The sequence below is a fragment of the Excalfactoria chinensis genome, chromosome 3 (assembly GCF_039878825.1).
Source record: "Excalfactoria chinensis isolate bCotChi1 chromosome 3, bCotChi1.hap2, whole genome shotgun sequence".
Classification (NCBI taxonomy): Eukaryota; Metazoa; Chordata; class Aves; order Galliformes; family Phasianidae; genus Excalfactoria; species Excalfactoria chinensis.
The window spans coordinates 23,975,173-23,991,910 of record NC_092827.1 but is presented as its reverse complement, the minus strand read 5'-3'; the positions used below and the strand labels follow the sequence as shown (position 1 = coordinate 23,991,910).

General features: G+C 35.3%; 1 protein-coding gene across 11 annotated transcripts in view; it reads right to left on the bottom strand.

Moving 5' to 3' along the window:
- Positions 1–16,738, bottom strand: part of PHF3 (PHD finger protein 3) — a 46,528-nt gene that overhangs the window by 4,958 nt on the left and 24,832 nt on the right. For 10 of the 11 annotated variants that reach the window (XM_072333504.1, XM_072333508.1, XM_072333507.1 and 7 more), the window contains 11 exons: positions 12,658–12,985; positions 11,295–11,472; positions 9,548–9,698; positions 9,268–9,424; positions 8,160–8,276; positions 6,874–7,002; positions 6,034–6,169; positions 5,510–5,708; positions 3,745–3,892; positions 2,240–2,329; positions 1,032–1,227 (listed from right to left, as the gene is read on the bottom strand). In XM_072333504.1, coding sequence (XP_072189605.1) covers positions 1,032–1,227; positions 2,240–2,329; positions 3,745–3,892; positions 5,510–5,708; positions 6,034–6,169; positions 6,874–7,002; positions 8,160–8,276; positions 9,268–9,424; positions 9,548–9,698; positions 11,295–11,472; positions 12,658–12,985 — 1,829 coding nt within the window. Of the gene's footprint in view, positions 1–1,031; positions 1,228–2,239; positions 2,330–3,744; positions 3,893–5,509; positions 5,709–6,033; positions 6,170–6,873; positions 7,003–8,159; positions 8,277–9,267; positions 9,425–9,547; positions 9,699–11,294; positions 11,473–12,657; positions 12,986–13,122; positions 16,575–16,738 lie in introns of those variants that run through there. The other variant, XM_072333515.1, reaches the window with a different exon arrangement.

Here is a 16,738-nt window from a genome sequence, read left to right as displayed (position 1 = left end):
AAGCAATATATTAACTACTTGTGCTTTGGTTAATCAGCTTTAACAGAAATAAACCACATGCGCTTATAATGCGTTATAGAAATTCTTCATCTTAAAGACACTAGAGTTTTCCATCATCACCCCCTAGAACATCCAAATACAGAATACAAGACTGTTATATAGGGTACCTAGTTTTAAAAGTTAAATATCGTGTTAGTCTAAGAGTTGTTCTTTACAGTGATGGAAAAACACAAGAGGAAAAACAATGTTAATGAAACACTGTCACTGACAAGTCCCATAATCAAACTGAGTTAGACGGATTTCTTTGAAGGTTTACCCATGAGTGACTTTCCAAAATGCTTTCATCATTCGAGATAGGCACTGTGTTTCAAGATATACTACTATCTCTCTCTTCACTATGCATTTTGTTCTGTCTAAACTAGGCTCTCACTAAGAGAATTAGGAGTTGTAGCTAATCCTGTCTTAGTTTCCATTCCATATAAAATGAAATAATTCTTTTTTTTTTTTTTTTTTTTTTAAATAAATAAATTAATTAATTGACACAAAAAGTAAGGCTGTCCATCCTTGCTTTCCTTCCATCTTTAAAACAGTTCGGAATGCTCAAGTTAAAAAAAAAAAAAAAAAAGTTAATAGATTTCAAATAATGAAAAATACTGTTTTGAAGTTAAGAGTATCAATTTGGAACTCAGAAGGATTACTATTATAGGTCACTTGCACCAGTTAATTTTCTGAGATTGTAAATGCAAAGAAACCTAGGTTAGAAGAATTAAGTAATAAAACATGAAATAAAATGACTCAAAGTAATATTTTCAATGATAGTCTAAAAAGTCAGAATAATCTTACAATTGAAAATTAATGTCTTCCCGAGGAAGCAAATAAAACACTATGGAAAAATCATGACTTGTTTGAACAGAATTACTTATTTTCTATAACATCATTAATTGCCTTTCAAAATTTAAATCCCACTACTGTTATAAGCATCTATATGAAGTGCTATGATAATAAAGCTCCAAATTCCATGCTGTACTTACCAGGCCCATCAAAAGGCACGAGATGATGTGGGACTTTATCTGAGGAACCTAACGGGATGAGATACAAATCTTTGACTTGCTTCATGTTATTGGCAGCTACACCATAACGTTTTCTACTGCTGAAATAGGCAAATAACAAAGCATAGGATATCTGATCCTCTTCAGTTACAGGGGTAAAGCGAACTACGCAGATTTCCTGTTTACAAAAAGAGAAATAAAAGATCATACATATATTTCTCATGAAATTTCAACTGTTTTAGTTACTGTTCTTTATTTAAAAGCATAGGTTCAAAGACAAGAAAGTGCCTCCCCAAAAATGCAGAGAAGAGAAAACAGAATGAGCAGTCTTGTATAGTCTACTGTGTCTGAGATAATATCTAATACTAAAGGAAAATGAGTATCCAGATCCCAGAATAACACCCAGAGCCCAGTTAAGCAGTTGATGCTGGGGCTGATCCTGTTAAACGGTTTAATCAATTTATGAAAGAACAGGAGACTCACTGCAAAACTGAGATGACACCAGTTAGGACATGGGTTGATATGCTGAAGAGCAAGCTGCTATTCCAAGGCGCTGACAAGAACCTCATTAAGGTGAGCCAAAGTAAATGAAGAAATCCTGCACCTCTGTATGGAATATTTCCAGAAACCAGGACAGTCTACAAGGTTAACTGGCTAGAAAGCGCTTTGGCATAAAAGGATGTACAGGTCCTGGTGGGCTCATTGAATGTAAACCAGTAATGCACCTGTGCTTTAAATAAGGCCAACTGCATCCTTGGTGTCAGAACAACAGCAGCCAGCAGATCAATGGAAACAAGCATCCCCTTCTATTCAGTACTTGTGAGAAAGCAGTGTTTGGGGCTCCTCAACACAAAGATAACTTGCACACTGCAGTACAAATCCACCTTGGGCCGCCAAGATGGATTTACATACTCTAACAATACAGAAACTAGAAAGTAGTACTTGAGACATGTCAAGCTGTCTTCAAATATGCATATCTCTCCAACAAACACACGTGTTCTCAAACAGCAAATGGAAGGTTAAGGTTAGATAGAAAATTAATGCCACAAGCTGCCTGCCACCCTATTTAACATAAGTATCAATTATCCTTGAATTGTCACATATTTTGCAAATGTTCCAGGAAAATAAGATAATTAGGGTAAACAGAATGTATGCTAAACAGCAAGCCCACACTATGTAAAATTTCTTACCTTGGTCCCTGAGGCTTTGATTTTTTCTACATACTCCCAGACAGTGTGAGGGGATATCCTGCCACCTACCTGAATACTATCAGGTAAATCCTATAGAAATGGAAAACAGAAATCTGAATCAAACGCATCTGTTTCATATATTAAAAATATGCTTAATTATCATAGTTCTTAAATACTAATTTTAAAAGTCAGTAGAAGTTACAACAGTAGAAAAAATAATTTAGAAAATTAACTAAATTTAGATGTTGGATATTTCTATTAGGATTTTCAGCACAAAATCAATGATTAATAATAAAACAGTTATCATACAAATCTGTTCTTTTACACTTTCCTCCATAACAATTCATCGCATTAACAAAATCAAACTCCACTCCAGAAATACTCAAGTTTCTTTAAAGATTTAGCTGTTATGAAAGTCACACACGTATAGAGGAATATAGTAAGATTTTAGAATTTGAATAATGAGAAAATATATAACCTACACACTTATGTACATTGAAGAAAAACTGTTCTCAGGTACTAACTGAGCTCACTCTTTGCTAGTGATATAAAAAGATGTCAAGAATAACTTCAGAACAACTTAGGAAAATCAGTTGTTTTGAAATAAAGCAGAAGAATTATACTAATTACACTCTATTTTTAAAACAATCTTTTAACACCAACAGGTACTATGTGATCTGCAACTGACAGAAGATTTACAGCAAAATAAAGATAAGCACATTAATAGAAGACCTAACACTATTTAATTAGAAGGCTGACACATCCTGTGTCACTGGTGAGAAGTAATACTGAGCCTTACATGCTCTTTGATCTTTATTTTATGCTGCAGTGACAACTGTTACAAGTAGTCGTATCCTTTTCCTGCCTCTCAGTGCCTGAATAGAATACTAAATAAACATTTTTAAGGACTGTAATAGCAATCAGATTAAAAAATAAATAAATACAAATCCAGTTATAAACATTTTTACTGTAGAAAAAAAGACTGCTCATAATGTCAACAGAAATCTCCAACAGACACTTTCTTACAAAAACTGATGCTGACTTGTTTAATGCTTTCAATTCAAAGGGAAGTTTTCATTTCCTCACCTGTAACTCAGAAAATGGATTCAACTGAGGTGATTATTTCAGTAATAAATTTTGTCCTAGCTTGCAGGTTAGTATGTAACACTGATGATGTTCCATAGCAAACTAGAAACAGTTCAATATTTGCAAAATTATCTCTACAGAAACTGCTATTCATCCTCGAGAAAAGATGAGACAAAAGCCTTAAAAGAAATTAGAGTACTTGAATCCTGCTGATCCATGGAACAACATAGGGCAGACTGAAAAATATTTTACTTATATAGATAAACTCTGCCCACCTTCTTCCCTCCTGCAAGCACAATGTTCAGTATAATGATCACACTTCACTTTCTTTCATCACTATACTATCATTAACCTACATGGTAAACAAGTCACTAAAGTTCATAAAACAACTGTCCATTCTTTGCAATAAATGTAAGTACCTCTGTTAAATACTCAAAAGAGCCAGAAACTGGATAAGCCTTGATAACGAACTTTGCCACGGAAGGCATGTTGATGAAACCCTTCCAGATGAAATTCAGGCGTGCCAGAAACAGACTTTCACATTCTACAGTACCGGGTGTTTCCGATCTAAAATAAATAAATAAATAAAGTTTAAAAAAAGACAAAAACCACCTTGTTTAGAGCATGACATGTAAATCATCACCTTTCTTCAAAAAAGAAGCTCCTGATCATTAAGAATTTTATTTTTCAGTTAAGAATACCTGAGAGTGCAAGAAAACAGGCAGATAAGCATATCATTCCATATCTTCCAGTGTAGCAGAAGATATTTCTCACATGAAGAGCCATAAAATAAAATAAAATACCAAAGAGGACAGAGAAACATGTACAGTGCTGCAGACCCACTAAGATCTATCTCCCCCTGCAATGTGGAAAGAGGGAAAAGATGGCATACAAGCTGCTGGCCTGTCTTCACCCTGCTTTCCTTACTCCTACTTCTACTTGCAAGGCTGTCCACCACCTATAGATACAATGCTTGGCCAGCTAGCTGCTCTCACACAAGCATCACTTCCAAAAGCTCTGTCAGCACCTCTTCCAAATTCCAACATCATCACCCATACAAAGCAACTTTGCCCCCTCACACTTTAAAAAATAAAAATAAAAAAGGCAACAACCAAACATAAAAACTGCATAAACAGGAAACAGTATATTAACATGTTTGGAACTGTAACATTGCTAACAACGTGGTCAGTCACAACACACATGCACTGTGTACATAGCAAAGTATAAAGCATAAAGAGCTGTCGTCTGGCTTCCACATGGGGTGCAGAAATCATCTGTAAACAATAACAAAATCTGAAAGGCAACAACAAAGGATGTAGAGCAGGCAGGAGAGATGTCTGATACAATAATACTGCAGAACAAGCAGGGGAGATGCCTGGAAAAAACAGAACTGCAAAAAAACTAATACACTATGTTGATAACAAATGAGATTTCTCCATCCTCCTCTCTTTCTTTCTGGAGATAATATAAAAAAAATTAAGCACCAGGAATGAGCAATGGAAAAATCGGTAAGGACTGCATCACTCCAGCTCCAACTTCTTTCTCACCCCTGAGAAGACCCCTGGTCCCTCAAGCCTGAAAAGAATATGAACACCAGCGCTAACTGCAAGGCATCAGACCTATAGTACTACATGCTCACAGTTAACTGGTGGCAAAACTTTAAAGGGCTAGCTGTTGCAATACATAAGGGTAATAACTGAGAAAGTAGTGTAAGAGACAAACATCAGAAAAGTCAACTAACTAGCAAAGTAATTTTTGACATTCGAAACTAGCTTGATCCGTCACAGTTTGCTCACAGCAAACTCAAATTCCCTAATGTTATGTATACATATATCCATACAAGCATATGCACACCTCCAGTTGCAGCACGGTTATATTTCTTAATAGCACAACACAATATGAAATCTACATTCTGACCTTTTTAATATAAACCTACTCCTTTTGAGGCATGTAAAGCAATTCTATTTTCCCTGAAAGGAAATATGAGAATTAGAGGTTTGTAATCACTACATGTGTAACATTTATACAAAGGCACAGCATCAAGTGATTAGTCCCATTCCTAAGAAGAGGTGTACCACCTCCACTATATGAAATGATATAAAAAAAAATCCTAACATTCATCATAATAGCCAAACAAGAGGAGTAACGTGTTTCACTTAAAAATACTTTTCTTAAGTATATTACTTTGGAAGAGTTGGTAAGGAGGATTTTGATGAGTCTTGCTTATCATCTTCCAGTAATTCTGAAGCTAAAATACAGGATGTTGAAGAAAGCGCATCTGCAATGCTTTCTGCTTCATTGTCTGATTGTTTCCGTGCAACTCCAACAGACACTTTCACTTTTTTTGAAGAAAGATCATCATCAGTAGGTGGTGCCATTCGACCTGCAGACATGAATTACAATGTTTTGAATGTTTTGATTTTTAGTTTAAAAAAAAAAAAACAACTAAGAGAACTTCCTCGGAAGACATGGAAGATGAACCAAAATTACATTATTGCCATTGTAGTTCAATAGGATAAATACATTAGGTATCAACAACAGCATGCATTCATTAAAAGGGTTATTTATCTGTCTACATTTTATAAACAGAAGGCAGCTTTATGCCAACAGCCTATCATTTTAAAATTGTCCCTCTTATAGACTAAGTAAAACTCTGCTGCCACATCCTTGTCTGCAGACTGAGAATAAAATATTTATGTTCTAGTCACCTATGCAGATTTTGCAGTTAAGATCAAAGAGATGATTTTTGTGTTGACTTGTGGTGTCTGGAGATGCAGATTCATTTCCTTCTTTATCTTTCTCAGCTTCCTCTGACTTCTCATGCGACTTCATCATATTAGGTTCCTAAGGAAAGTCAAAAGATTGCAGATTATTTCTTCTGTTAACATTCCTAATATTACTATTTGTATTGCTTCTATTTATTTATAGTATTTTCTTCCCTTCAGATGTAACAACTGTTTACAAGGAGGGATAAGGGGGAATGGCTTTAACCTGAGACAGGGGAAGTTTAGGTCAGATATTAGGAGGAAGGTTTTCACTCAGAGGGTGGTGATGCACTGGAACAGGTTGCCCAAGGAGGTAGTGGATACCCCACCCATGAAGACATTCAAGGCCAGGCTGGATGTGACTCTGGACAGCCTGGTCTGGTGGTTGACAACCCTGCACATAGCAGGAGGACTGAAACTAGACGATCACTGTGGCCCTTTTCAACCCAAGCCATATGATTCTATGAGAAACTTTTCCATTCAAGCCTATAGCCTCGAGGCTCTAAAGTCTATGTAACCTAAAAGGCTATGACAAAAACTATATAAATTCATTAAATAGCGAATAGGTATTCCCAAATATATTTTACATAAGATTTATTATGCATACGTATTCTATAGTTTTTTTCTGCTGTATTCATCAATTCATCAAAAAAACTAAACCACAAGGTCTGTAAAGTCAGAGTCATCAGGATGAAAAAAGAATTAAACTTAAAACAGAATTAACACAATCACAGACTTACAACCATGTTATCTATGAGCCAAATATGCTGGTCTCTTTCCTACCTGAATTTCCATAACTTCTTGTTCTTTCATTGGTGTTTCACTTTCAATTTCAATTTCGCCTTTGTGAGTAATTTTTGTGATAGGTCTTCTTTCAACTTCCCTCTGTTCTTTCTCAATCATTTCAATTGTCTGTAAAAACAAGTGATTATATTTATCTACTTCCACATAATAAAACTTGGAAATCAGCACATGTAAAACAGAAAATAAGGATTGTAATCAAGTAACTCTCTGGGAATAAAATAGTATATTCTTATTTTGCAAGTGTGAAGCAGTTTCTTCAAAGAAAAACACAAGCAGCTCATCTAACTTCACTTAAAATACAAGAATGAGGAAACTGTAAAGTAACCTTCAACAATAAATTTAAATACAAGTAATCCACATTTTCCTAAAGAAAAATTTATTAACTCTTTTTCCATAACGACAGGAATACGTAGGGGATAATGCTGGACATAAATACACCTAGATTTATGTAATTTTTCAAGAGCTTGATCTTGAGTACATAAACCTAATGCTCTTCCTCAAAAATATGTATGTGTATATATATATATATGTATTTTTCCAGTAACCCATATGCTAATTCTCATCAGGACTGCTACTTTGCTCCACTGAAAAAAGGAAAACATTTGTCAGTTATTGGGTACTATTCAATAAAAAGGTATCTTGCATAAGAGTAGTAACACAGCTCTTACTATTCCTTCTTCTCTTTTTAAAGTACCAATAAGGCTATAAATATATCATGACTTTCTATTTCCATGAGAGTAATGCTTAAATTAACCTAATAAACTTTCTATACTGTGCATTATTATTTATTTATTTAAATGGTTTTCATGTTGGCAGATAACATTTTCAGCTCCAGACTTCTTGGTGGGTGAGATGAGATGTGCCATTGACATGTGAGTTATAAACAGCACTGGTTATTGTCTGGCTTGTTCTAAGAGATCTCTCACTCTAGTTAGAATTTTCTACAAAGCTCCAACTAGAGCTTTAAAATCTTGCTGGAAATAAGGGCAGACACAAAAGCCTTTCCTTTTGAGACATAAAAAAAGAACAGTAGAAAGAAAGCTGCATCGTTTCTCCCTTTCAGGAATTTACTAGAGTTCTTTCACTTTTGTACTAACATCTCCCTTTGGCTTTGAATACTCAATAAATTATGGAGGTCCTCCTGACCAGTTGCTGTTGATTTAAGTGACATGCATTCTGTTCTTTCTAAATACACTTAACCTGGAAACAGAAATTAACACACACTTAGGCAGCCAACTAAACAACATTAAGTTGACAAATCTCACGTGTCTGTTTTCTCTTTGTCTCCAAGCAGCCAGTTCTTTGGAGGCCAGTTCTTCTGGGCTCATTTTTATTAGATGGTCTGGAGTAACCTCTCCTTTCAGTACTTTTTTGAACAGTATCTAGAAGAAAAAAGAAAGCTATTGCTGTGGGGACAAAAACAGCTCTGAAGAACAACATTCAGTATACTCCCTATACACATAATGTATTATTTTAAAATATTCCCTTTATCAGAAACACTACTAGACTTTTTTTTTTTTTTTTTGAAGATAAAAATCTTAATTCTAGAGTTCCCTGTTTAGTCTACATCTACATACAGCCTTAATATCCAGCTGTATGATTAAATGTTGTTGCAAAAATAGAAACTAAGTTTATGCCCACTGCAACATTAACAGACTTTTCTGTAAAGTTGTAAATTCTCTGTATGACACAACAGAAAGGAGCTAATAATAAAGAGGATAACTATGCTTCTTGATTGACTTAAGAGAATTCCAAGGGATATAAAGGTGGGAGGGAGAAGGACTCACATTACTTGGCAGCATGAGCAAACAAAGCAAGCCAGTTAAAGAACTTTGCCTGTTCATACAATTTACAGTCTGTTATCATTACTATAGAGTGAGAGACTGAACAAAGTAACCTGATCAGAACAGAGTACAAATGATCAGAATAACTGATAAAAACAAAAAAGAGAGAAGCTAAACAGGTCATATCAAATTATGGGCTAACAGGAAGCCTAAACTGCAATGAGACAAGCTACATGACAGAAACCAAAAAAAAAGAAAATTATGAAAAAAAATACACATCAGTAGTAAAGGCTACTTTGACAAGGCAAGCTACATTCACTACACTTTGAAATCTGACTATTATGTACACTGAGAGCAAAGATTTGAAGTATTAATGGTAGAGGAAAATAAAACCACAAAACCATAGAAACAGAGAAGACTGGGTATGCACAAGAGGACAAAACATCAAAGAGATAAAGAAACGTAGAGGAATAATAATGAACAAGATTAATTGTGAGAGGTTTAACAACGTACTCTCATAGAAGACTGTTCCTTTAACACACAGTAAATAAAGGATTTTGGCAAACCATTACAGACGAGTAATACATACGTTATTTTTAGGATCTTTTAGATTGAACATTAAACTTCTGTATTTGTTCTTATATTTTGAGTCAGTGTCCCGAAAAAAAGAAAACAGTTCTCTTTCTATCTTTGTGGCAACTTTTGCTGCTCTCTCCTCAGGAATCTTTAAACTGGAGTCTGTCAACCTGCGAAAGAGCATAAAGGCAAATACAAACATTACCAATCATTTCCAAATATTATTTCCCCCCTTCTGAAAGAAAATAATTGCAAACAAAAATTAATATATTCATTTAATTACATATTCATACCTTTTCATCAGAATTTCCTTAAGAGATTGCTTAACACTATGTCTTATCTGATCAGCGGAAGGTTTGGAAGCTGGCACATTTGGTAAATGCGTTGCACTGATTGGTCCTTTCTCATTTTTCTTTTTCTTTATTTCTTGTTTCTCATGAAGACCTATGAAAACACAGAGTTAAAAACCATAAGCTGCATGGCCACTACAATAAACATTTTCTTTGTCTGTTTCCTTTCAGGACCTGAGGATTTTGGTCAACAGCAAGTTGCATCTGAGTCAGTAGTGAGCCCCGGCAGCCCAAAGGCCAACCTTACTCTGGGGTGTGGTTCTGCACCAGAGGGAGGTGGGCATGGAACAGGCTGCCCAGGGCAGCAGGCACAGCCCCAAACTGATGTAGCTCAAGGAGTGTTTGGACAATGCTCGCACATTGGTTTGGGTTTTGTATAGTCCTACATGGAGCCAGGAACTGTATCTGATGACTTTTGTTGTTCCTTGCCAACTTGGGATATTCTACTAAGCCTAATTTTTCCATTGCTACATTGAGGAAAAAAGCATACAAACATATTCAACATTATTTTAAAATGGACTTTTTCACTAAACTTAGCATTCCTGCATCTGATAGCCATCAAAACTACTCCAATCATGAGAATCTCAGCTGCCCGTTCAGGTAACAGACAGTCTCAAACATGGCCACTATAACGTATAAATTCTCCTTTCTCACTAGAAAGGCAGTAAAGACTGGAAACTGTTGCCATACTTTTACACTGTGATCCGATATGCTAGGCTTATTAGGTAAAGCAGCTCTAATAATGCATTCATTTGCTCCTCTACTCCTCAGAATTGGATGATGAGCTAGGCTGAAACCTTTTTAAAAATAAAATGAAGCCTGAGAGTGTCAGAGGAAATAGAAAGTTTCCAAATGCAAGCAATATTTCAGACAAATTTCAACCATCTGAAAATACAGTTCCATAACAGGGAAATGGTAAGCAAGATTAGCAATAAACAATGCCACTATAAGCATCCTAAACAGCAGTTAAGATTAAGAAAAACTCACTGCTTATCCATTTTTATGCTAATTGCCCTAGCCATACAGTTTAAAAGTGATCTTCATGGTAATTCCTATTCTGAACGCGTCAGTGAGATATCCTTTTGTCACCTCCTAATTCAGTTAATATATTTTAGAATAATTCAATGATTTCACAGATGCTGAAGACTCATTTCACCCATGCAATATGTAGTTGGAAAGGCTGTCAGCTATTTTGTGACTCAGAACTTGAACAGTTACAGTATCTGAAGCATAAAGGAAGCCATTCAGTATCAAATACTTACATTCAGATTTACATTTAATTTTGACATTTTCAATTCTTCCAGAAAAAAAAAAAAGTTTCCTCAATGTCAGAATTGACAAAAGACCAGAAAAGAAGGTTTTTTTTAGACACGAATTCAAAGTTTGAGTTTAGGATTTAAAGACAGTTCTCATACAAAATCTCACTAGCACTGCTGCTAAGCTTTCAATGCCAGATCACGGGAATTCCATCTCACCATGAACTTAAAAGAGTACTCTTTCCTGGAAGGGAGGTGGGGGATGCAGGTATGTTTATTCTGAGTGAATATATTTATCTTTTACCTTTCAAATAAAATTTCAAATGAAAATCGCTTACAGGAATAAAACATTTAAAAATTGATACTATATAGAAAGACATTGTCCTTCATTGTAAATGTTAATTACAGCATGGAGTACTTTTCCGAGTCATTACCTGATTTTGAGGACTTTTCAACCACATTAAGTGACTCTTTACTCATTTTTTCACCTTTTTCTTCAGAGAACCGCCGAGGAATTACAGAAGTTTGCGATGCTTTACGAGCAGGAACATGTAGGCCTTTTTTTGTATCTGAGTCTCTGGATTCTGACAAGTTCTTCCCATCACCAGATTCCTGAAACAAACATTTACACAATAAGATTCTACTGAATGCAAATCACACCATCATTACCATGCATTTTTCTCAGTTTTTAAGTATTGAGTATAGTAAACACCCCAGATGTACACGCACCCCTATGTAATGCTGTCTCGGAAGTTACTGAACAATATCTCAAACTGCTACCAGCTACTGATTGACAATTTTATTGAAAAACTGGCCCAAGGTACATCACAGTTAAACTCTATGTTGAAAAACACTGTGTTTAGCTGTCGGGGATACCAATGAACTTCTCATAACCAGATTTAGTCATGCATCCAAAGGAAGCCACATATGATTATAAAGTACATGTAAAACAAAAAAAATTGAAAGAAAACCTGATCAGAGTTAAACAGAAAAGCTTACATGTCAGAATCACAGCAAAGCTATAAAACAAAAAATGATCAATTATGATTAAGTTATGCTAAACATGATACAATATGTCAAAAGACTGAAGTTTAAAAAGTAATTCACCTCACTGCACTTGATAAGTAAAAGGAAGTAGACAGACACTAATTAAAATGTCAAGCATTTTCTTCTAAATCAAATCTAAAGTAAAACAGTCAAAACTAAAATGCTGTTTTCACATAGTCCCATAGATACGTAGAGGATGTATGCTTTACATAATATAGCAAATTGGCAGGTCAGGTGCCTTAGAAAATTGACTGAAGTTCAGAAGGCAAAGTTCACTAACTTCTTCAAAAAAAGATGTTCAAACCATCTGGCTATCCTGTGATCTGAGGCTACAGCATTAATTTACACAAGTTATGTAACATGAGAAGATCTACAGCATAATAACCTCTTATCTACTACATTTGTCATGCATTCTTTCTCTGGTGAGAAGGATAAAGAGCTGCTTCTGAATAGTGTATGTTGCTTAAACAGATAGAAATATACATAGCTGAATACACTTATGCTCAACCCTCTAGAGGTCCCTTCTAACCCCTACAATTCTGTGATTCTGTGATTCCATCTAAAAGAGGAGAGTATCAATAACTCAAAACAGCCAAACCTGCCTGAAAATGAAGTAACTCTGAAAATAATAACGGAGGTTTACATGAGACCCAAAAATGTTTATAACGTAGTACTTCCAAACAAGAGAGGTAGGAGAAAACCCTCTACCCTCAGTAACAAAAAAGAATTTAAGCATTAAATAAGACTCACCCGTTTGAAAATTTTGACTTTATGTTTCCCTGTGTCCTCTGTCTGTTTTCCTTTTTCAGTTGTTACATTCAGATTACAAGTAGGTCCTTGCTTTGACATCCCTGGTTTTTCATGTTCAATTGTTTTTTCTTCCTTGTGGCTGTCAGTTTTCAGTTGAGTGTCCAGAACACTTTGATCTAAACATTCTGCCTTTTTGTCTTCTTCAGCACAGCATTTCACACACACATACTCTTTATCTTCTTCGCCCATCTGCTGTGCTTGAGAAAGACTCAGTCCAACGCAATCGCCATGAAACCAGTCATCACACCTACCACAGCCTACCATAAACCTGAAAACAAAGCAAAAAATAGATTAGCACATTAAAAAAAAAACACACACACACACACACACAAAAAAAAAAGCAACAATTCAAGCAGAATGCATCACGCTTGCTTTGATGTGTGCATCTCAGCAACTTGTTCTTACCTGATAAACGATTCTCTTTGTAGCTTTACATCCATCTCCAGCCTTACAACATGGTACGATCTGAGAAATGGCTGCATTTATGGGTTTGAGTGGTTTTATTTGCCTTTTTGCAATAGTCCAAGAGAATATCACAACCTCACTATGTACTTGTAACCTGACCCCAAACTCTACCAACAGAATCTTTTCAGATTCAACAAGTTGAGCAAAGAAGTTAAAAAAAACTCTGTTCTTGTATGAGCATACCTCACATGTTTTCCTCCAAACTCACAGTAGAAATGTATCAACTGATATGACTTAGCTTTCCACTGCAATAAGTTTAAGCATTCTGAGAAATACAAATAGCACACAACTATCTCCAGAAAGCTGTTTTTTTCCCTCCCTCTTTCCTGATGAACTTGGGGCCAGGAATTTGGCTTCCAGCTAAATCTGGCCTGTTTGCAGTTATTAGTTAGTTTGAAATTAGGTATATGTCATTTCTGTGACGCCATCTTACTCTAAGCTAATAGCTTCTTAAATCATACTTATAACACTAAAATGAGAACTGCTTAAAGATACACTTTTCATCTCACAGCCATTTAAACTGTCTCATCATTTTTCAGCTAACGTGACTTCATGCAGATATTTCATTTCAAAGTGTTATGCAGATCACCTGGTCTAAGACAAAACCCTAGTTTCCAACAACTTTGCTAAAATACTTTGGAATTTCAGTAGGTATCACTGGTCCCTGATTGTGCTGATAGGTATAATTTCACAGAGGAACTATTTTGGAGTGGAGTGGAATTCCAAAGTTAAACAGACTAAACATCAATATATTTGTTTCACTCAGAAGTAACAGCTTTTAAAATAATTTATTAAAAATGCATCTAATTTAAGTGTTCTGATCATCCTCCAAATGATATAAAAAATCTCTCTCGTCATCCACCTAGTTTTTTTTCTTCTTTTTTATCTTTTCTTACATTTACACGTCATGTATCTTAACACCTGGCAGAAGAAAATACAGAAAGACAGCATATGATTGCATTATGAAAAGTGTAACTTCATAAAGTACTGAAAAACTACATACAATTTCTGTATAAATTCCGTGGATGACTGAAGCCTGTAGACTCTTCTAAGGAAGACTCCTAATGTGTACAAGCTCCTGCAAAGATGAGGAGCTGCTACTTGTTGACTTACCTACTTTGAAAGACTCAGCGTATATTACAAAATGTGCTTAGAGGAATTCTCATTCACCAGAACTGTAGATGAACACTGTAGGTGGTTTGAGGCCAGTACTGTATTCAAAAAACTACGAGAGCTGGAGAATCTTCCTAGTCTAGCAGCATAAGTTTGAAGTGCAAGAACAGAAGAATCATACCTTTATCTTCTGTCCTTACTTACCCAAAATAAATCAGGATTAAATTCAGTTGAAGTAAATCAGTAAGTTTTTTGATGCAAAAGGAGTCTGATAAGCTTTAAAGGAACAGGTCACTTCCAGCTTTAGCAGCCTATACTGCTGTTCAATATATTTGAAAAAACAGTTCTTATAATCCAGTTTGTGAAGAAAGCTATTTTCTCTCATTTTTTCTTTCCTTCAGCTACAAGTACATTCACTGATGCTACTGACAACTATCAAAAAGATCTGTCTGTCTGTTCAGTTGTTTCAGTTAATGAAGGCACACATTCCTTCAAGTTTTGCCAGTACCTCAATGACTTCACATCTATGTTCTAGCAAATCAAGATATAAGAATGGTAACACTACTGTTACATGCTTCTGACCCTCTTTACCACAGAAATTAACAGAAAAAGGAAAGTGATGGAAACTTGACACAAAGATGACTGCTGTGTGAGAACCTAGAGCCAAACAGGTGATGGTATGAAATACAACATGAATGCCTATTTCACAATTCCAAGGATCTACGTGACACTTGATACATGATACATCCTACGCCACTGCAAGTTACTAAAACTCTGGGGATACCAAAGACCAGTTTATAAAAATCCAAAATCATTTTCTACAGTGTTGAAGTAAGATCAAAACAGACAAGTATTTTGTTGTACTGATGAATGAATACCTTCTGGTTAAAAAGTGAAGGAAACTGAAAAAGCATGATCTTGAAGCTGCAAATACTACTGGAATTTTTATTAAAAACATGTTCTTTTTTCAGTTTGTAAACTCAAGCACTGGAAACTAATCTGTTAAATGAGCAGGGCACATTGCAACCTTTAGCAACCAAAACTAAAATTTTGATTAATATTTAGAAAATGATTTTAATTCCCAGGAAAGTACAGATGACTCCAGAGAATAAGAGACAAAATGCTGCAGAACTTCAGCTTTAAACTGACAGCATGTGTAATCCGCAGATTTGCTCACTAATAGCAAGCGGCAAAAGAAATGGTTTGTGACATCATTAAAGCACCAAATAAGCATTCAGTCTTATATCTTTATTTGCAGGCCCAGCAATAACAGAAGTGAGACTTTTTTTTTTTCCCTCCCCCTTCCTATCACACAGGCTTTACCTAGTTGGACAGTGTATTACAAAAGCCTATCCCATAATCTGAACTAGATGATTTCAGATTCTAAGTCATTTTTTAGTAGTTTAATCTTGCTGAATAGGAGTAATTTAAGGCAATTAAGCAGAAGAGCAGAGGCACAGGCTTTCAAGAACAAGCTGATTCCTAATAGCCCAATTTCAAAGATATTTACAAGTGCACTTTCTTGGTGTTTTATTCATTTCTTTGCAAATACTTTAAAGAAAGAAAGAAAGAAAGAAAAAACTGTGAATGAATTCTGCTCAGAAACAAGTATTTCTTTACAAAGAATATACACCAAGATGGAGAGATGTCATTGTAGCCATTGTAATGAAACTACAGATGATGGAGTATCCATTTGGGTTCATCCCAGCCTTTACAATAAGGTTCCAATTGCACTGTATTTAAATATGCATAATACAACTTCAGATTCAAAAAGCAAGACTACAAAGAGAATCTGGAAATGTCCATGAAGCCTGTGCTATGAACAAAATGTAAGTGTTTACAATCATCTGGCTTAAACTCTGTTATACAAAATGGTAATAAAAACAGTGGTACTGCCCGCCTGAGAATGTCACTGTTTTCACACTAGTCAACTGAAAGTCTCAGTTGCAAGGCTAAGAGAAGAACATATGATACAAGTAATGCAAGAAATCCTCTGTACCATAAGCCCATATTTACATCTTTATCTGTTTCACTCATCTGTACACAAAACGCAATTATGATTGGTAACAGTAATTGTATTTGGGTAACAAATGTCACAGTGCAATGCTCAAAAATTAAAAGGGGAAATCAAGGGACACTGAAGCCTCGCTTGAAGGATCAGAGATGTCCTCTTGCAAAGCTGTCAGTTGTGACTGAAGAGGTTCTGATATCTTGGACTATTTAAAACACCAAAGTTTCTGAATGCAGATTGCTTCAAGTTGCAGAGAAGGAGTTTTACCCATGTTGTAAGGCTGGAGTGGAAGATGTAAAGCTGAAAAAGAAAAAAACAGCATTTTAAAATATTGTAGTAACCTCCATTCAATATAAGATTAGAACTGCTTTTACATGTCTTCAATATAGAAATGTTTTGTTCATGGAAAAATCTAAGAACAGATGACAGTGG